General features: G+C 41.4%; 1 protein-coding gene across 10 annotated transcripts in view; it reads left to right on the top strand.

Annotated features, from left to right (window-relative positions):
• The window catches only part of LOC147152455 (tumor protein D54-like), a 29,452-nt gene extending 17,972 nt beyond the window's left edge, over positions 1-11,480 (top strand). For 2 of the 10 annotated variants that reach the window (XM_086046492.1, XM_086046529.1), the window contains 5 exons: positions 5,509-5,610; positions 7,384-7,410; positions 7,545-7,586; positions 8,304-8,352; positions 10,417-11,480. In XM_086046492.1, the coding sequence (XP_085902618.1) occupies positions 5,509-5,610; positions 7,384-7,410; positions 7,545-7,586; positions 8,304-8,352; positions 10,417-10,494 (298 nt within the window). In that variant the 3' untranslated portion in view covers positions 10,495-11,480. Of the gene's footprint in view, positions 1-5,508; positions 5,611-7,383; positions 7,411-7,541; positions 7,587-8,303; positions 8,353-10,416 lie in introns of all 10 variants that reach the window. The other 8 variants (XM_086046518.1, XM_086046484.1, XM_086046556.1 and 5 more) reach the window with 4 other exon arrangements.
• The last annotated feature ends 11,008 nt before the right edge of the window (positions 11,481-22,488 follow it).

The following is a 22,488-nucleotide window of genomic DNA, read 5'->3' as shown; positions in this document are numbered from 1 at the left end:
GCCTGCCCGATAATCGGTCTATCACTAATGCTTACCAAACTGAATGTGACAATATGTAGTATTCAGATCTAATATATGAAAAAAAGATCGCAAATCAATTTGCAAGCGCAATTTTTTGGGGGGGGGGAAAACGCAATATAATAAGTTTACATATTGTATTTTCCGGACTATAAGTCGCTCCGGAGTACAAGTCGCCCCAGCCATAAAATGCATAATAAAGAGGAAAAAAACATATATACATCGCACTGGAGTGTAAGTCGCATTTTGGGAGGAAATTGTGCGCTTAGTACACATCATTTCCACCGAGGAATGGAAATGGTAACATTTAGCTTACATTCACACATGTAGCATACAAGAAAGTTATTGTAAGATAACTTTAAAGTCACCGAAACGGTTGTAGATCGATTAAATAAGTATTTTATTTATCCCCGTGTAGAATGTTTCCAAGTCTCCAAAAGTATTTATGTATTCGGTCGTAATTATGTCTTCGTCTCCTCTGTGCTCGGCTTCTTACGTGTGTGGCTGCATGATCTGCCTGTTTGTTGTTCATTCTTGTTCAACCATCGTCTGTAAGTAACTTAGACAATTGTGTTTAATGAGCATGCAACATTTATATAGGAGCTGTATTGTGGATGATTGTACCGTGTTGTTGACTGAACATACTAATCGCTATCGCTAATGCCAATCGCTAATCGTTAGCATGTCTGCCTGTTTGTGGTTCATTCTTTTTCAACCATCGTCTGAAACTAACTTAGACAATTGTGTGTAATGACATTTATATACGAGCTGAATTGTAGATGATTGTAGGTTGTTGACCGAACATACTAATCGCTATCGCTAATGCTAATTGTGATTGCTAATCGTTAGCATAGGCTCATCTTGTTCATGTCTATGAAAATACATGTGTATGTAATGCATAGATTGATAGTATTTTCTGTTTCTTGTGCAGTTTCACAATATAAACAGGCAACTTCGCTGCACACCTAGAGTCTGTGGAGTTTGTTTGTGAATGTTTAGCTGTTTGGATAAGCTGGCTTCCTCGACTAGCAAGGCCTTAACAGTCAAATTGTCTTTTTATCATACAATTGTAATTACTTATTTAACAAAACATTAGACTTTAACCGTTTAAATTATTCATGCATTTTGATAGCTTTTAGGATGTATCTTATGTTTCTTCATGTGGGTTACAATAACATGTGAATTGATATAGAATTGTCATGGCTTGTTAGTGCTGACTTGTATTTATGATGTTTTGTCTCCCTCTGCAGGCACTTTAGCGGCAAAATATCATAAATACAAGTCAGCACTAACAAGCCATGACAGTAATAATGTGTTAATAATTTCACACATAAGTCGCTCCAGAGTATAAGTCACACCCCTGGCCAAACTATGGGAAAAAAACGTGATTTATAGTCTGCAAAATACGGTAATCGTTAAGCCATAGGTTGTATGTTCTTTCAGCAAAACTAAATTGATTCAAGAAAAAAAGCTACGTGTAAGTAGTGTAATTTTGAGAACATTTATTGTGCAGATCTCAAAAGTCAAAACCAAAACTCAAGACTCTATTGTGTAAATAAACTAATAAATTACAGATATTCTAAGTATTCAGTGGACTATATTAATATACTTTTAATCTTAAAGGCCACTGGCTGACGTAAACTGTAATATAATGTAATTCTTTGCCGTTATCCTGTTCCGGTGCTGTCTGCGGGCGCACTCCATGTTTTCCAGACACTTATTAAAATGCCTGCTATTTTGCTGTTCATTGTTGGATCCGCTCTTTTTTTAACAGGTTTCCAGAGAGTCTTCTGCGAAAAGCTTAGTCGATCACCCAAGCACGTAATTCCGGTGTTAACCCATTAGGCCAAAAGCGCCTGGCGAAACATCCCTCTAAAACCTACGTGCGACTTTAGCCTCTAAAACCTGAAGTTTTCCCGGAAATTCAACACCTACATAATTGATATCGCAATTGCCCCTGGAGCAGATAGAAAACATAATTCCAATATAATGTGAAATCTTAGTCCTGTGGCTTTCACACAGGTCTGAGTTTATTATTTACTGTTTCAATCAAAAATGTAAAAAATGAAGTGGCAGTACAAGAGAAGCACTATTTTTAATTTTAAAAAGTGTGGTAATTACTAGGACTGTCCCAAACGATTATTTTTCTCCCGATTAATCTTTCAACTATTTTCTCAGATTAGTCTAAGAATTATTTTTGGACTAATTCATCAATTTTTGGGTTGACTGTTATTAATTTACAAAACCACTTTTGAACACTTTTTTTTTTAAATGCTTTGTTTATTAAAGTAAAAAAAGCTTTAGAAATTGAATGAACACTCACATCTCTTTTAGTCACGCATCATGATGTGTGAACAAGATTGAGGTATTTCTCTGTCCATGCATTAAAGTGAAACAATGTGTGAGCTCATGTTAAGTAGCCCAAGTATAACTAAAAAATAAATAAGTCATAAAGTCCAATGAGGAACACCATCCACAAATGCAATGGGCCTCATTTTCTGGACAATCATTTTAAGGATACTTTGTGTGATTTGAGATGCTCTTTCTGGTGTGAATTTCTCTTTTTTTTTCTTTTCTTTTTTTTTGGCAGGGGGCGGGGGACTGTGTCAGTTTGCTTCCACCTTAAAAATAGATCAAGCAGAGCGCAAACTGAAATTCATCACAATGATTTTGAAAAGCCATACATATATTAGTGCAGTCACGGACTATGGTAAGCAGGCCAGTGTTTCCTCTAGGCTTTTTTTTTTCAAGCAGCGGAAGCAGGACATCGTCCTAAATACGATGTGTATGCTGTGTTTGCGCCCGGGGTCTGCACAAAGACGGTGAAAAGCCGCGGTTTAGATACAAACAGATGTCGCGTGTTACCGTTTGTGGTGGGTACATAAAGAAACGGAACCAGGTACGTTAGCTGCAAGCACCAACACAATTTGACTGGAGTGAAATAACGTTGACGTACTAACGTTAGCCCCATAATGCGCAAAGCTGAAACACCCCAATGTAATTTTGACTGCAACCAGCCGCTTCGAGAAATGAAACTTAACGATGCACGTTAATAATACGTCGCACATAACAGCAATTTCAGTAAAACCGGGTAATTTCACTGAGTAGTTACTTGGATGAACTTAAGATCCTCTAGCTTTTTGCTTTTGGTCGTCTTCCAGCAGCACCTGGTGTTCGCTTCAGGTGTTCGTTCATCACTGGGCTTTACAGAGGATACAGACGACCAATTCGTTTGACTTTTCGTTGAAAATGTCCATACTTTGGACTTTTTGTCCGCTTTTTAGCTGCTTCGTGGTATAGCTCTCCTCTTCCCCGCCCTGAACGCACGAATCGGACATTTATGCTTTTATCCTTTTTTTTGTTCTCCTTTCTTTCCTGCTGTGCGCACTTGTTTAAAACTAGCGGTATGCCCGCGTTGACGTATTTACATCATCAACTCTCGACGGTACGTGCATGCAGACGTATTTACGGCATCACACTCTTCATCGACAGTATGTCGTGCAGGCCGACGTATTTACGTCATCGGTGACGTAGACTAGCCGGGACAGCCTTAGTAATTACTAGGGATGTCACGATATGGTAATTATCACGATATTGTGGGGAGGTTGGCAATATATTAAAAGCTCACGATACTGTATAAAAGCTCATGATATTGTAAAAAAGAAAAAAAAGATAGTTAAAAATATTCTGGGTTTTTTGGGGTTTTTTTGGGGGGGGGTTTTACGTAACATTCACAAAGAAATAGATGACCTACAATGACCAAACACCTAATATTGAGGCACTTACTTGCTAATGCACGCACACATTGTGAATCGGGTCAATTTGTGTAAGAACTCAAATGTGTTATGTTGCCCTTTATCTGGCGATTAGTGCCGGTCTTAAACATCTATCCATCCATTATAGGTGGCAAAAAATTGCATCAAATTAAACTGCACTAACAAACTAACCACCAGAGGATGTGCCGGAACAATTTTAATATTGCGATATCATGATATCGCCGATATTGTGACATCCCAACTAATTAAAGAGCTGGGCATTTTACCAAAAATTCCATTCTGTTCCGCCTGCAGTGTGGGTTACCCTTCCGCTGTCCGTCTATCTGCCTTTTTGTCTGGCCGGACCAAATAATAATCGCCTATAGGCCTGTCTATCATTTTCATACCTGTCAAGTTGTACGCTTTCGGCGTGATTTGTTAGGTGGAAATACCTTTTCAAAACATGTACGCCGTACATCGCAAATCTCTACGGCCTATGTCAATTTCATCAGTTCATTGTTATCCATTCCAGTTTTTGTTGTCTAACCGTAATCGGGAGACGCAGGGGAGATCTTTCTCCAAGGCCGGAGTTGCCTCCCGGATCGCGGCCGTCGCATGTCGTCGAAAAGGGGGAGCCCAGTCGCCCAACAACACACACCAGAGGGAGACAAGGATCGCACTCCAATCTCGCTGTCGAAGCAGGATGGGGAGAGTCAAAGTTGTTTTGCGCGACTCGGGAGCAATGGCGTTGTTTTTTAGCGCAAAAAACAATAGAATACTCGTACATTCTTCTATTCAGGGTTCCAGCAAAGGGGCTAACTTGATAACCCCCGCTACCATGCCACCGGCATATGTAAACATCATGGACGTGTTGGCCATTGGGAATTTTGGGAAAATGTTTTGATTTTCCCGAACGGCCAGTTTGTTTCCGGGTCGGTCAAACCGTGTGACAAAAGCTGTTGTAAACAGTGATTTGTACGTCCCAATTCTGTTGAATTTATGTAGTCTGTTCAACCCTAACTGTTGTTGGGATAGTTTTTTTGCTTCTATTGTGTTGAAGTGTTGTTCATATGCCTTAGACCAGAGGTCTAGCCTCCCACGGGCCACATGAATAGCCCATGCATCTGTTCTTCAAATAAAACCCGAGTGATGGGACATTGTTATTTTCTAGGAATCTTGTCGAAGTTATCATTTGAAAATGTACATACTGACAAAGATTTATAGAAAAAGTGTTGCATATTGATATTTATCGGTTTCCGAATTATTATGAGGAATGTTTCTTCACATTAATAATATTTTTTATTCGACTGTATGTTATCATTAATGATATTCATTTAAGGTAATTTTATTTCAGAAGTCTGTATCAAACTGCTAGCCTTTCGTATTCACCAGTTCCCGAGAAGTAGCTCTCAGTTACAAAAAGCGTGGGTGACCCCTGCGGTGTAGATGCTCTTCACTGCCTCCTGTAGTCTGGGAGAATATTGACCAAGCGGGGGCAAGCCACGCAGAGCACAAAAGGTTGCAAAACTTGTGCCGGCCGGGTTTCGCACAACTCATTTCTGTGAGCAACGCGTCTTCATTAGCATATTCAGTATTGGTGAAAATCAAGTTATATTTCCTAAACATTACAGTACGGTGTTTGAATTATTAGTCACAATTAATTTTTTGAATGGGTAACTATTGGAATACATTTTTCAAGTAACTCTTCCAATCCTGGTCTTGTACCCTCTCGCAGCTACAAGAAGACTCAGGAGACCCTCTCTCAGGCAGGACAGAAGACCAGTGCGGCTCTCACCACCATGAGCTCAGCCATTAGCAGGAAACTGGGCGACATGAGGTATGGCGCTGCTCTCTGCCTCAGTCTTTCGACCTTTTTTTTTTTAGAATCTTTCCATTCCGGTTCAGGCCACTCCTCTCATTGATTATACTTTTTAATTTTAGATATATTAGGAAGTCTTGCATTATATTTTCCCAAATGAAACTTCTCCTTAAAAATGTAAACCATAATCCTTTAATGGATTGTTCAGCAGTCTTAACCCATGTACTGTCTTCAGATGTGTTACCCTTGGGACACCTTTGTGAATAAAGTGTACATGCACAAACACGCCACAATTAAATCGTCGTACAGTGGATATAAAAAGTCTCTCCACCACTATTATAGGGGAACTAAACCCATTTTCTTTGCAAAAATAGCTTGTGTGCCAGCATTAGACAAAACACTCTACTTTGATTACTACTGTATTTGTGGAATAAGACAAACAAAATAGAAAACAAAATAAACGAGATTTGTTCATCTCATTGGGCTGCCATGTTGAGGCCGATGGGACCAAGTGAGGTCAGAACCAAAGTAGCGTTTTTGCTGGCTAAAACAACGCATTTGAGTAAGCCTAGTTCGTTAAACACACAAAAAAAAAGATCCGTAGGAACTGCAACTGTCAGGCTGTGAGCATCAATGGTAAGTGTGCAGATTCAGTTTCACCTAATTTAGATGGTGATCAATTTGGTACAAAAGTAACTTGTACCTGCAGAAAATAAATTTGTCATGTAGTTGTAGCAAAAATTACTTTTAGGTGTATAAAATAATTTTGTAGCTGTAGCAAAAAATATCTTGACTTATTGCTTCTTTTTTTTTTAGCTTTGATAAAGGACCATACAATCCATTCAGAAATGCTTTCATTCTAAAAAATTGGACACTTAATGGAATACATACAATCACCGTGAATTTGTATCGTGATATGAATTTTAGGCCATATTGCTTAGCACTACATTTTTGCGTTTTACCCCTAATATTTGGAATTGTATCCACTGTTGTGGTGTTCAAGCCATTTTACTGCACTGCACACATTTTTGAACAAACCACAAAGTTGTGCAGAGGTTGCAAAATGCATATAAAGGACATTCAAGAGTAAAACTCCAGATTAAAAGAAAATCCTGCCAAATTTTATGCCACAACATGTTACATAATCAAAATGATTGCAAAAGGAAAGGGTTTAATTTAAAGGGGCAAGTCAACCCAAACTAGCCCACTAGTTGAAACAAGGCATTCTGATAAATATTGCGTTAGTGGAATAAGAGTTAATCCACCCGTTTTTAGCCATCACTGGGGGCGGCAATTTAGTCACTTCTGTCGACTGAAAATGACATCACAGTTGCTCAGGGTTTTGCTGACGACCAATCCTGGCTCAGCTTCAGAAAACAGCTGAGCTGTGATTGGTCGTTACCCGATCCCCGAGCAACTGTGATGTCGTTTTCAGTCGACAGAAGTGACAAAATGGCCGCTCCCTGAGATGACTAGATTTTGCTGCTCAACTCATATTCCACAAATGCAATATTGATCAGAAAGCCTTGTTTCAACTGGTCGGCCTACATATTCTGGAAAAAAAAATGTTTGAGTTGACTTCCGCTTCAAGATACCTCTACTACTACATAATTGTGCCAAACTAACATTAACTAACATTAAGTAAAAAGAAGCAACTAGGAACCCTGTAGGACCATGGCTCTTGATAACCTTTTCTTCCTGAATCCGCTCTTGTTCTTGCTGGTTTGAGCTAATGCTTGAGCCTCACACTTATTTTTGTGCTTATCTTAATGCCAACTGCGTGCTCTGCAGAGTTCTTCCTTTCTCCAATTCTTTTGGGTAAGACTGTGTGCTACTTCCTCCCTGCCACTTGGTGGGTGTGCGCATAACTATGCATGAATGCGTATGTCTGGCTGCTTTGTATTGTAACGCGTGCATTTTTCTTTGTCTCCTCTTTAACGCTTACAAAGTAGCCACTATTCCATTCGCCACTCCATAAGTATGCCAGCTATGAGGTAATATAACGCACACGCCGTCGTAATAATTATTATAATGTTAGAATGTCATAATTTTTGCTATTTTACAATGTCACTATTGCTGCGTTCCACTCTGTTTTGGAATTTTTCGATAAAACAAATACTATGACTGCCAACCCATACAAACTGTTATTTGTTTGACATCTTCTAAAGCCCGACCAGTGTAAGGTTTTTGGGTCTAATACAGATATTTGGGGGCGTCGGGTCTTTACGCGCTATATTGGCCTATTAAATTATATATCAGCTAATAGATTCTAGAAGAACATTGATATACTAAATTCTTATAATACCCCAAATGTCATTCAGGACAAAGCAGAAAACAAGAAAATCAAAATAAGCGACTTTTAATTAGCAAGACTGTCAACATAAGGACGGTAAACTGTTATTCTTAGGTTAGAGCGCGGTGTCGAGCGTACGGCCCGCGGGCAGTACTGTAATTGATGTGCCTAACTGTACACGCAGGTGTTGTATGCAGCAAACATGAAAACCCACCTTGTCTCAAAATTTCATACTTCTCACTTTGGTGGAATGCAGCAAGAGTTTCAGTGTTACAAGTTGACAGTGTTATGACTGTAACAAGAATGAAAACACTCTTAATTTTCATAACCTCATTTTTATTTTTTTTATTCATTTTTTTATATTTTAGCTGCAATTACCTTTTATGAAATGTTGACCTAGTGCTCGTGTCCTGTACAGGAACTCTGCCACATTCAAGTCGTTTGAGGACAAAATGGGGAACCTGAAGGTGAGTGACATCACAGCAACACTATTTAAATAATAGTAATATCGATAATAAATCCCATTTATACAGCACTTTTCTCAAGATGCTTTATAGTAGCATAAAACAAAATATTAAGGGTGGGTGGCGGTGAGCGTGTGGGAGTAGGTGTCCACGCTACAGTGGACACAAAGATGACGTGTTGTCCAGTGTAGCGCAATTGTAGACTGTTCCCGGCCGGTATGAAGTTCTCGGCAAAAATGAGAGAGAGCCTCCGGAGAAAGCGTCCAGTACCTGAGTGGGAAGAACCGCACGGATGTACAGGTGGGCTGAGAGTCAGATGCACTCCTCAGGATGGTTTTTGCTACCCTTATACTATTATATAAGTAAGTGGTCATTTGACTGAACAATTTTGCATGGTGTATCCTGTGACATATGGGAACGTGATGCCTTTTTACTGTCAAATCAATCTCAACATTCCCCAAAACACAAAAAAATGTCCATCCGCCTGACAAATTGTCATCAAAAGTGACTTTCAAGCATTTTACTATATGGTTCAATGATGTGACTCCTCCCGACTGATTTTTGTCAGCTAAAAAAAGTGGTTTAAACGCATAAAAAGATCGTTTGTAGAACTTTCAAATAAGCATTATTTCATTTGCTTATTCAAAGTGCCAGAATATCATGAAGTGTTTTTAGTTTTACGTGAACGGTGTTCCCGCATTACAGACATTGTATTGACGTGAAAAAACTAAGAATAAATCAAAATTGGACGTGCGTGTTTTTCACTGGACAGCGACGATATAAAAACTTGAGTAACCCTCCTGTTATCTTGCAGCTCAAACAGACCCATATGAAAATCTAGGGGGGAAAAATATTTTGTTGACCTTATTGTTCCGTTTTATTTTCAAGAATATTTTCAATTGTCCATAGGTTTTAATGTTAGTGTGAATGGTTGTTTGTCCTGGGATTGGTTGGTGACCATTCCTTTCCGACGAGTCCGGGGTGTACTCAGCCTCTCTCCCGATGTCAGCTGGGATAGGCTCCAGCTCACCTGTGACCCTAACATAATGGCGAGTGGTAGAGAAAATGGATGAATGAAGATCGTATTTGTATTGTGGTTATTATTTTTGTGATGATTAAAAGTAGAATGTGTCACATTGAGTCAGGACTATTGTTGCTAAGAAATAAACATAGCTGGAGGATTGACTGAACAAGTCATATTTGAAGCACCATTTAATATTAATAACAGTGTACGCAGTAGCCTTCTATTTGCACTCACTCAGCATTGGATGTTATTGTTTATCTTCTGGCGCATAAACACAAGCTTGACGCCTGCCACCATCTTTTTCATCATGTCAGCTCGGTAGTGTAGAGCACAGGTCTCAATCTCAAGCCCCCGGGCCAGATCCAACCCGTAACATCATTTTATGAGGCCCTTCAAAAGTAAATCACATGCGTCAGATTTGCTTCTTACGAATTGTCTTCAATTTTAACAAGACTGAGCTATAGAAGAAAGTAAAGCATTTTTGGTGTAAATGTAACATTTAGCCTCAACCAGAACATGGGAGATGGGGGACGAGGGGGTTCTGTATTCTCTGAAAACTTCAAGAGCATTCATGGCTAACCTTGACATTAGGGCGGTCACTGTTCAATAGTTGTAGAATCAATTATTCTAACGATTGATCAAATCAGATAAAATTTTAGTTTGTCTTAGTGTATTACACCACTTTTTCCAATTACTGTCTATTAACAGTTTGTTTATTTCGTATTGTTTAGTGATTAAACAAACAACTAAACAACAGCTAGGCAATATCACACCAGGGATTAATGTGCTCACCAACCATTTTGAAACGGAGTCAGTTACTGCATCGTTTTCCAAAGTAAAAGCACAAAAGAAAACCGTCTGCTTTCATGAAGGACTACAGCAATCAGCATAATTGCTGTTGAGAGGCTGAATTTGGACAATTTTATTCAGTTACACAGTGGCCCTTCCTCATTTATCGAAATAGTGGATTAATTTGATGTTGGATTAGTTGTCGATTTAATTTTGACAACTCTTCTTGACCTGCTACTTTCTTTCATGTGCAGTACAAAGTTGTGGGCCCGCGAGGGGATGAGAGCCCTGCTGATTCCACCACCCCCACTCAGGAGAACCCGCCTTTCTGAACGCCTCCATTCCACCTGAGACTTGTCACCACCTCATTTGCAGCCACGCCGCTGAAGGCCTCCGCTAAAACCACAACCGTCTTCGTGCCCTCTCGTCTGCACCTCTGCTATCCAGCCAACCGCCTTTGACCTTTCCCTAATTCTCTCCACTTCCTTCCTGTCCATTCTTGCCAGTGTGAACGCATGCTCGTATCGCAGTGCGGGACACTCCTGGGTTGCACTTAGCCTGGTTGGTGCACGTCTCCGCTCAGCTGTATCCCAGCAACAGAGCTCTTGGGTGAACACTTTTGTATGAGAAACAATTTTTCACTGCTTTGCATCATCTTTTTACAAGGCTGGCGCCAGCATTCTGCATGGAGGAAGCAGAGAAGAAAAGTAGCAAGTCCCACACACACAACACCAATACACTCGCTGATATGTATGTTTACTTCCGGTCTTACCTTGCACTCCTCTCCCGCCAAGAACCACCTTTTGCTTCAATGTTTCGCCATGTTGGTCGGTTGCACCGGGAGTTAGCTACTAGCCTAAGTTTTAATCAGGTGGCCGTTTTGCATTTTCAATTCTCAAAAATTGTGCACATGATCAATGAGTGAAGTTGCCTCCAAACAAACAACACTGACTTGTTACACATGCTGTCAGTTTTAGTTTTCTTGAAATGTGGAAAATTGCCAGAAGAAACATTAAAAGGTCAAGCCAACGTTAAGTGACTTTCATTTACTTGTGAGCTGCTGAGTATAACACATTTTGTTTCCTTGGTTGAAATTGCCAAACTTGGCCAACATGGGCAGCAGTTCTTGTCCATGAGTTTTATTTCCACACACACTTGAGAAAGCAGGTGCAGAAGTGTGTGTAACTGCGCGTGTTGTCAAGGGTGCAAGTTTTATGCTGGACTTTGATTATGCTTATTGTGGCATTGGAAAGCTTACGGTGATGGAGTTTTGGTTTTCTTGTGTATGAATTATCAATAAAGCATTCCTTTAAATGAATACATGGCTTGTCTAATTCAAATCTACTCAACACATTTGAGCTTTATGCTGTACTTTGTTGCGGTGGGGTGGCCCATTGCTGGTTAGCAGCACATCCGCCTCCAAGTACAGAGGTCCAGCGTTGGTGTCCGGACCCGGCCCTCCTGTGTGGGTTTGCGCTGGTTTCCTCCCACATTCCGAAAACACCATGATAGGTTAAGTGAACACGCTAGGCAGTGCACATAGTCATGTCGCTGGATACAGGACTGAAAATCTTCACTGTTGCTGAGACATTTATGGATGCATTACCCGTGTCAACCACAAGATGGCAGACATCACGAGGCTGTCGCGTGCGTGTGAGAAGAGGGCGTCATGCGTCAACACCGATCTCAAAAGTACACAAACAGCATTTTTTTCCTTTTTTTACAGCGTTGACAGTTCGTTTAAAGTATATGTCCTTACAAAACATGGGTGTATTCAACGCTTAACACTAGATGCATATGTGGCTTAAGTGTGTTGTGATGGACTCGGGTTAGGGTAAAAGTTAAATTTGAGTATGTTGTTTTTTGTGGGGGAAAAAAAATGCACAAAATTATTTCTTGCAATTTGTTTATTTTCTCTTCAGCAGTTTTGTGCCAGAGAGCACGGATTGGTGGTGTTTTTTAGTTGAGCAGTGGCTATTTTCTATATGCATTTGAAAATTAATTGCTTGAATATACTCTTCTGCACAATGGTTCAATTAAAAAAAAGACATGTCGTGGCTGATAAACTATGGAGGGGTCCACAATTTTCACAGTAAAGGTCCCAAGACCATTTTTCTGCCTCACTCAGCAAGTGAGAACAGAACGGTGGTCGACTGGTTAGCACGTCCGCCTCACAGTTCAGAGGTCGTGGGTTCGATCCCGGCTCCGGCCTCCCTGTGTGGAGTTTGCATTTCTCCCCGTGCCTGCGTGGGTTTTCTCCGGGTCCTCCAGTTTCCTCCCACATTCCAAAAACATGCATGGTAAGTTGATTGGACACTCTAAATTGCCCCTAGGTGTGATTGTGAGTGCGGATGTTTGTTTGTCTCTATGTGCCCTGCTGGCTGGCAACCGGTTCAGGGTGTCCCCCGCCTACTGCCCGATGACAGCTGGGATAGGCTTCAATCAATCACATTTTATTTATATTGCACTTTTCATACGTAAAAATGCAACTCAAAGTGCTGTAAAACATCCAAAGCAAAACTTAAAAAAAAACATTTTTAAATCCGTTCATGCCCTCCCTCCCAACAAACCCAAGACAGATATCCATTAGTACATCAGCACTCATTCACACACACCCACACAAAGTGCACAACCTGATAAAAAGACATGACAAGGCACAGAGAAACCATATGAGGAAAGGGTACCCAAGGGGAGCTCTCCGCGCCGCGGGGAATGACAGCCCACGGCCACAGGGGCGCAACCACCATAGAGACCCCAGCCCAGATTAGACAGGCGGACCCCATACGAAGTGCAGAGGCCGCCGGCCACCTGGACCAAAGGAGTCCCTGCGATGACAGCCCCCGCGGGAAGGGCAGCCACCCCTCCCTCAATGCGGAGGCCCCCCCATGAGGAAACACTGGAGCTAAAAGCTGACAACGGCAGAGAGCAACAAAACTAAAAGACAGAACAGTAGTATAGTCTAAGAAGTAAAATCAGTAAAATAAGATAAAAATAATCTTCAATCAAAAGAAAAGATAAATTATTTAAAAGTTGTTAAAAGCCAAATTACAAAGGTGTGTCTTGAGCTTCCTCTTAAAAATATCAACAGTCTCTGCAGACCTGACGTCCTCTGGCAGGCTATTCCAAAGGTGAGGACCAAAATGGCTGAATGCTGCATTTTGGTCCTCACCCTTGGAATAATTAAAAGGCCGGCGCCAGAGGACCTCAGGATCCGCGAGGGTTGGTATGATAAAAGCAAATCGGATAAATAAGATGGCCCAAGACCATTAACACATTTATAAACTAATAAAATAATGTTGGCATATACCAAATTGCCACTGTTAAAACCACGTTGTTTCTTGTGTGCGAGGGAAGCGTCTGCCAGTGATGGTTTTAATCGAAAAGCTGTCCGGTGGTGGTAATGATAATGGGGGTCTGCAGGGAGAGCTAGTGAGGGTGGTGGTGCTGTGAGCAGCTGGTGTTGGCCTGTAGGTGGGTGTAATGTAATTGTCATTGCAATGTTTACGAGCAGAAGAAGAGATGGGAACACCCGCTGAGTGGTTAAACAGGAGTCTGCGACTAGTCGACTAGTCTATAAGCAAGAAAACTTGAAATTTAATACATATTGAATTCAAAATGCAAATGTTTTGTGTATTTATGGGCTATTTTAGCCCAACAATTTAAATTCTAATGATGTAACAACAACTGATTGAATAAAGGTGAACAATTTTAAGAGAAATACATTTCTGATACATTTGCCAATGCAATGCATGGCATTTATTATGAAAAAGGTTTCAGTATGAAACTTGGATGCAACAGCATGACAATGACAAACATACAAGTAGTTTAGAATAGAAATTCCCTGACATCTGTGGACAAGTGCACATTGTGAACATTGCACAGAACAACATTGCACAGAACTATAAAATCAAATTCTATAAATAACAGCTCACTAAAACTGAAAATTAGGTGGCAATTTGCCCAGTGCTTTTTCGAAACAGTGCACACTTTAATAATACTAAATAAAAATAAATAATCCACTACCAATTAGTAAAAAAAAAAAAATGCCCTGAAATGCAGGTGGCACTTTCTGCAGTGCATTAAGAACATTGCTCATATTCCACAGAAAATACTTAAAAATCACCATCAAAAACACGACTAGGCAATGTATCAGCGGCATCAGTGAAAGGAGGTATTTTTGTTCAGTGCAATCAACATAAAATGTTCTGGTGTCAGGCGAGACCTCAGCCTGTTTACTAGGAGTTCAGCAGCTGAAAAGACTCTCTCCGCCGGCACAGATGTTGCAGGCACACACAAATAGCGATGTGCAAGATGAAATAGCTTTGGAAAGAATTGCTTTCTCTCACACCACCACGCAACGCAAGTGGATCCTCCTCGCCCAGTACCGCTGCAGCTCGTCATGATCTTCTGCATGCTCTCCATAGCCAGCCCCATAAAAGTCCAGCAAGGAACATTTCTTCCGTTTTCGTTGAGGTTGAATAGATTCAGCCCGGGAAGTGGAGGCTGTGTTGTCGTCTTCGTCCGGCCTGTAGCAGCCTTTATCAGCAGAAGCAGCAGCCTCCTCATCTTTTTCTTTAACATGGGTAGGGAGCTGGGGGCTATGATACTGGTCAGCAAGCTTTTCTCTCATTGCCTGTCGCATCTCCACTGGGAGGAAGCTGAGGTGCTTATGGCCGGGATCGAGGGCAGAGGCGAGCAGCGCCACACAACCAGCTCTCTCTAGGTTTTTTGGACTCATTCTTCTCTCCAGCGATGCTGCCACTGTCTTCTTAAAGTCCACCACCACCTTGCTGTGATCCCCTGATGAGTTGAGATGCCTATAATTAAATGGATGGAAACTGACTTATTTGTGTCTCTGCGGCCCCAAACACCTCCACTACCACCATCCCCCACACACAAATACACAATGTAAGTAAACTGTAATTCATTCAGTTAAAGCTGACACCTAGACTACTACTTCTATCTAATTTATTTAATATGCATTTATTTATTTATTTATTTACCTGTTCAGCAAACGCCAGTGACACAGACACGTATGTCTCGCCAGACAGAGCAGTGGTGGCTGTTTTGAGCGAGTCCAGCGCAGGGAGCATAGATTAGATTGTGTGCCAGTTTTCGTCAGCGTCGTCACTGTTCGATCTGAGAGGACAGCAGTGACGGCCCATCGTTCTGTGTGCATGCGCTGAAACATATCGAGGACGGAGTTCCAGCGTGTCTTGCATGACTGTATCAGTTTGTGTGGCGGAGTCTTGTCTTCTGGATCACGTAGTTGTAGCAGCTTCTTCTTCAGCGCCACCGCTGCCACGGTGCTGTGGTGGAAATGGCTCACCAAACGTGTGCAAGCACCGATCAGTCGCCCCATCACGTTAGCCTTTAAACCGCTAACTGCAGAGTGTGAGCAAAACACAGTACCGACTCCCAGTCCAGCACGGTCTCATTCGCCAGCACCATGTTAGATTGATTGATTTGCGACTGGGCATCGCGTACTCAGGCTCGATATAAAGCATTGTTTTTTCTAACCCTTTGCCTTCGACAAAAGACAACGGCAACATATCGCGGGCAGTCATTTCACAAATAAGTTGTGTAATTTTCGCTGTGCGGTGAACGTCACAGCACCTGGATGGAACAAACGCCCTCATGCTCGCCTGCCGTGTCCCGCCGCCATGCCCACTAAATGGTTTAGTAGTCACTGTTCACTTGACACGGGAGCCCAAGTGAGCATGATTGACAGCGACTGGAGAAACATATTCCTACCTGACAACACTGTTAGACCCCTTAGTGAGATTATTGACGATGATGAGTTGAAAGTCTATGCCGTGAATGGTGAAGCCCTCCCATTTGATGGCTGGGTTCCACTTGCAGTGAATTTGAAGGGGAATGAAAATCTTGACCTGTACCTTTCCTTTTGAGCAGTCTTGTCCTGGAGAGACCGCTGCTGGGTTTTAATGTTCTGGAGGTGATGGTAAAGGAACAACCTGAAAGACTCATTCCAACTCTCATTAGTATGCTCTGTAACGCCATGGAGGTGTAATGTGGTCGCCTACGAACAGGTAGACAAGACGCTCTCATTCCAGCAGGTCAAGTGGCCTGGGTCAAGTGCCAAGTTCCACAACACATGGAACTGTCCGACCCAATATTCCTGTTTGAACCTGATGACAACAGTATACAACTCGCAGAACTGATTGTTGGAGAAGGTCTCCTGAAGGTCGAGAATCCCAGAAAACCCTATGTGACAGTAGCTATAGGGAACAACACAAAAACACCCAATCACTATCCCAAGAAAAACAGCGCTTGGCAGTATCCAGTGTGTGGAAAAGGTCATCACAATAAACTCACCTGGAAACTCCCATCCCTTGGCGACCATCAGCAGTGCTGCAACAACACCAACTGTCAACAGTCCAACTCCATTTCAACCGCCTGTCGATCTCAGTCACCTTGATGACCAACAGAGAGAAATTGTAAACAAGATGTGAAGAGGCTGGAGCTTTTGCACGTGATACTAATGACATTGGATGCATTCTGGGCCTACAGATGACAGTCACCCTCCAAGATACAGTCCCTGTCAAGAAATCGTATTCATCAGTCCCAAAGCCGTTGTTCAAGGAGGTGAAGGAGTACATACAGGAGTTGCTGATTAAGGGTTGGATAGTCAAGTCCAAGTCCCCACATGCTGCCCCAGTTGTCTGTGTTAGGAAGAAGGACAGCAGCCTGCGTCTTTGCATTGACTATCGCCTCCTGAATAGGAAGACTGTCCCAGATCGAAGAAGATGAAGGGCAAGAGAGAGATGGAGACTTACCTGTCCTGGCGAAGAAGATGAAGGGCAAGAGAGAGATGGAGACTTACCTGTCCTGAGTGGACCTGAAGAAGCAGCCCAATGTCCAATAACCCAGGACAGTCCTCACACTGATGCAGTACCATCCACCCTTCGGAATGCCGTACTCACATCCTGTTTTGTACACCAACACACCTCCACATACATACCAAACACCCACGTCACATATTCCACTCACAATACTTGCGTATTAAGAGTTTTAAGAAAGGACAAGAAGGTTCAACAGTTAAAGTCGAGTTTAAGAATTGTTTTTGAAAATGTCAGGGAGAATGTGATGCCCACTGAGTGTGATCACAGTGATGTATGTTTTATTTATTTTGTCAAGACTTGATAGTATCTTATTTCAAACCTATCTTATTTCAATTGTTTTGGTTTTAAGTGTCAGACGACGAGTACTCAATTTGGTCAATAGATGGCAGTGTAAGACCACTGGGAAGCCTGAGTCACCTGAGACTGTAGTTTAGAGCCCATGCGCGCAGGCATTTTTTCATAGCCGATGAGACCTGGCGAACAGTCTACAAGTGTCGCTGGCTCCTTTGTCTAAACACTTTAACCTGATTTCAGGTGAAAAATAAGAATATTTCCCTTTTGTCAAACTTTTGACAGGTATGACGTCATGCAAGAAGTCCCACCGTAACCGCGCCCCTTTTATGACGTCATATCATATATCATTTAAATCCCGCCCCTTTGACATCATTTTGTAGTCGGGAAGTAGAGCCCCTCCCCTAGCCACACCCCTTTGATGACATCATTTTGTTGTCCATAAGTCCTGCCCCTATAACCGCGCGCTTTGATGACGTCATGTTGTAGTTCATAAGACCCACCCCCACCCCTAAACACGCCCAATACCTCATCTAACCAAACCCCTTTGTAGTCCGGGAACGCAATTTTACCCCTAACCCCGCCCTAAGACCTCACATCCGGTCGGCCATTTTACGTTGCCATGCTTTGTTTCTAAAAAAAATAAGCCAGCTTGAACACTCCAGTATGTGGGGTCTACTCATGCACTTACTGATTCACTGGTGAGGAACTTGTATTTCATGATGTCTGTACATGAATATACAAATACGACAGAGCTTTAGGCTGAAACAAGAAACAGTATATTGTATAGGTTTTGCCTCCTGCTTTGATTAATGAGTTGACATCTATCTCTTGCCATGATTTAAAAAATACCAGGATTCTAAACAAACATTTATGCTAGTAAAAGTATCCATTAAAGTAACAGGTCGATGTTTAAACACTGGAGATGAAAGAAAACATGAAGTTCAACAATAGCAAATTATCAAATACACATTGTAATTAGTCTACACATTAATTGCATATTAATAAATATAGGGATTCATCAGGTAAATGTGGATGACTTTAAAGGTTGAGACTGACTCATTTGAAAAAACGTTATGTGATTAAATATCTACACAATACTTGCATTATTAAAAAAGAAAAAGGTCAACATTAGTAAATGTTAAAGTTTTAAATGTTGGGACTGACCAATTTGAAAAAAACGTTATGTTATTAAATATTAATCTACACAAGAATTACATTATTGATAAAGATAAGGATTCATCAAGCAAATGTTGATGATTTTAAATCTTGAGACTGACTCATTTGTAAAAATGGTATGTAGGTGTTTAAATATAAGACTACACAATACTTGCATTATTAATAAAGAAAAGGTCAACAATAGCAGATAATGATCGAATACAGAGTCTATATCAGGGGTGTCAAAGTCAAATGGACGGAGGGCCAAATACAAAATTTTGTGACAAGCCGAGGGCCGGACTGATAGAATGGTCATTGAAATTTTTTTAAATGTCCAGATTGGATTGGGTCCTTCACGCCTGCTGATGATGTCACGCTTTATACATCTGTAATATATTTCTTTGCATTTATGTTTGTCACCCCCGTGGCTGTTGTGTTTTTATCTTTGGAGTTACTAAATGAAAAATAAAATAAAGTACATTACTGCTACTTTTGCGAGGCAGCTCGTACGTCACTTCCGTTTGCGTTTCTCCAGCCAAACTGGAAACAATTTTCTGGTTGACTCAGGCTGCAAGATTGTATGAACTGTACATAATGTGAAGTAAAACGGAGAGGATCATGTGATTGGTATGATGTCTTCAGCTGACCCTATTTTAGAGTGGCAAGGTATGAATGTGGGTGATCCTGTCATAAAACACAGGCCCGTATTCCACTTAACACGCCTATTTATTGTGGTCTGCAACAACAGGGACAAAGAATAACCTAGCAACATCATCCAACGCAGAGCCATTTGTTAACAATATGCCTAAACATTACAATTCACTGTATTAAGAACTGAATAAGCCAAACAATACAACAATACATACAATACACATTCACACGTTTCATCACTAGAATAGTTAGCATATGAGCCAAAATAACTAACTAGTGTTCATCAACGTCACTCACAAGAACATATCTAGGCTATTCTGTACAGCAGTTACCTGACACGAACTTAAATTATTAAACTCACCTTTTAACATTTACACACAACAACACACGTGGTGAAACACGGGCAATCTGCAACTACTGAGTTTGCTGGCACGAACAAACTACGAGCTGTGTCGAAGGAGGAAAGAGAAAAAACAAGTCACTCACTATTAACACTTAGCGCTTGAATATCATTCAATGCCTGCTCACGGTTTGTGACATCTCAGCACTACGTCGAATCTCAATGAATTGATCAAATGCCAACAATTACTAATAAGAAAACAACGTGAGATTTCTAACATGAAGTATTTCTAATAAAGTGTTTTACTCCAAATAACTTTTCACCATAATCCGATTCTGAAAGCCACGAAAAGTGACGTGAAGTCTTCAGTCAGCATGTAGAACAGCCATGGGGTGGCAAACATTGATGCAAAGAAATATATTACAGAAATAGTGTAACGAATTGGGTTATCTGTGTTGTGGTCGAATTTGTGTCATGCCAAGTTTTGTTTCCGAGGTTAATGAATGCATCATGCGGCTCGCTGGATGGGAGGGCATGCGAGCGAGAGTAGCAGGGGACGAACAGGAGAGCCGTTGCTCTTTTTTGACTGAACGGTTGTCGTACTGTATTGGCGTCGGCTGCGGCCCTTACTAGCCCTTTGGACTAATAAAAACATGATAGTTAAATTACGTCTGGCGGCGTGTTCTTTGAAGTCGCTACAATATATTTTAAAGCGTGACCTCTTCGGCAGGCGCGAAGGACCCGATCACATCTGCTACCCACACCGGCTTGCTGTGGGCCGGATCTAATAATAAAGCAATATCATCCCAAGGGCCGTAGAAAACCTTCTCGCAGCCCGGATGTGGCCCGCGGGCCTTGACTTTGACATATGTGGTCTATACATTAATTTGCATTAATAACGAAGAAGGTCAACATTAGTGATGATTTCACAGATTGTTATTCAGGAATGCTTGGACGGCTAAAATCCTATAAAACAAATAGATAATAACAAACTAGTGTTATTCATGAATGCATGGATAGCTAAAATCCTAAAACAATAGCTAATGACAACATGTACAAGTGTTATTCATGTGTTCAGTTAAATGTAAAACAAGATCACATTTAGATGACATAAATTCGTGTTAGTCATGAAACTAGGAGAAGTATTTTAAAGTATGTACTTACTGTTCATTTTTTATGGTCTGTTTGTCTCTGAGTTTCTTTGAGATGGTGCTCCACTGAGATTCTTCTCGTGGCACTCCGTTCATATCGTTCATACCTCTCTGCATTTGACTCTTAATTTACGATTCGAAAGGTCATGGGTTATTTGGAATATTGGGTTCTCTCACCCATCCTGACGAGATAAAATTTGTATAGGCCTACACCCCCACATTTTTCCAAGGCTAACTTTCTAATTACCAACCTGTATGCATTACACACACACACACACACACACACCTAAGGAACGTTGTCTGTCTGTATTTTAGGGAGTCTTTCTTACATGCAGAAAAGGAGGGGTGGAGTGGGAAGAGACCCGTTTGTGTCGTGGTATGTGAAGAGACCTGCGCTTAGGCTTTCCAACCTGTGTTGCCTTAATTGTAAACTAACCTGATAATTGTATGTAAGGGTTGCTCTTCTCAGTCTATTTAAAAAACATAACCAAGCATGCACAATGGTGTACACGTGTAGTTCAGGTGTTTCATAGGTACATTTGTAGATGACGTGGTATTTTGCACTCAGACTTTTCACAATTATGTTGTCTTAATTGTATGGAAGATGCCCTAACAAGCTGTATTAGAACAATAAGGGTTGCTATTCTCAATCATTAAAAAAAACAAAAACAAAGAATCATTCACAATGGTGTACAGGTGTAGTTCAGGTGTTTCATAGGCACTTGTGTAGATGACGTGGTATTGCGCTAAGTTGAATTCAATCAAGTGGGCACTTCATAATTGTATGGGAAACGTCCTAACAAAGTGTAGTAGAACAATAAGGGTTGCGATTCTCATTAAAAAAACATAACCAAGTATGCTAAATGGTATACAGGTGTAGTTCAGGTGTTTCATAGGCAAATGTGTAACCCCATATTCCAGCGGCAGGGGCGGACAAAGACCAGGTTTGAGTCAATGATTCAGTGGGCAGGTGTTGTCTTCTTTCCAAATAAATCCTTGATTTTTGATGAGCGTTTGATCCACAGCCTTTATGAATAGGAATACACGTCCCCTCAATCATGATGCCTTCATGAAGATCTGTTTTACTTTCTGTTTAGACCCAAGTGTATGGTAGCACCCCATAGATGAAGGGAGGGGTCTAAAAATATGTCTGAACAAGTCTGGACATCTACCCCAGGCTATACAATGAGTTTCATGTTACAGGTGGAAGTATGATCCCATCCATGCCCATATTTGGTCATACCGGAAAAGATGGCGGCAGCCAAAAAGATGTCTGTACATGCCTGGGGTGATATCACTGTTCAAAACATGTCTGTACATGCCTTGAACGAGGCGGAAGTATGATCTCATCCATACCCATATTTGGTCATACCGGAAAAGATGGTGGCAGCCAGGAGATGTCTGTACATGCCTTGAACGAGGCAGAAGTATGACCTGCCCTTATTTGGGCATGCCGGAAAAGATGGCGGCAGCCTAAAAACATGTCTGTACATGCCTTGAACGTAATTATGAGGTCATCCATGCCCATATTAGGGCATACCGGAAGGGGGCGTTAATCATAAATGACGTGTTAAAGGGATGGGGACTAGGAAGTGCCAAAATGGTGGACAGGAAACGATGCGTGGCAACGTAAAATGGCCGACCAGAAACAAAGCATGGCAACGTAAAATGGCCGACCGGATTTGAGGTATCGGGGCGGGGTTTGGGGTAAAATTGCGTTCCCGGACTACAAAGGGGTTTGGTTGGATGAGGTATTGGGCGTGTTTAGGGGTGGGGGTGGGGCTTATGGACTACAACATGACGTCATCAAAGCATGTGGTTAGGGGCAGGACTTATGGACAGCAAAATTATGTTATCAAAGGGATGTGGCTA

This window comes from Filicampus tigris, chromosome 1 (genome assembly GCF_054856515.1).
Source record: "Filicampus tigris isolate MCC_2025a chromosome 1, RoL_Ftig_1.0, whole genome shotgun sequence".
NCBI lineage: Eukaryota > Metazoa > Chordata > Actinopteri > Syngnathiformes > Syngnathidae > Filicampus > Filicampus tigris.
Note: the sequence above shows the minus strand (reverse complement) of the source record. Positions and strands in the feature narration are given on the sequence as shown.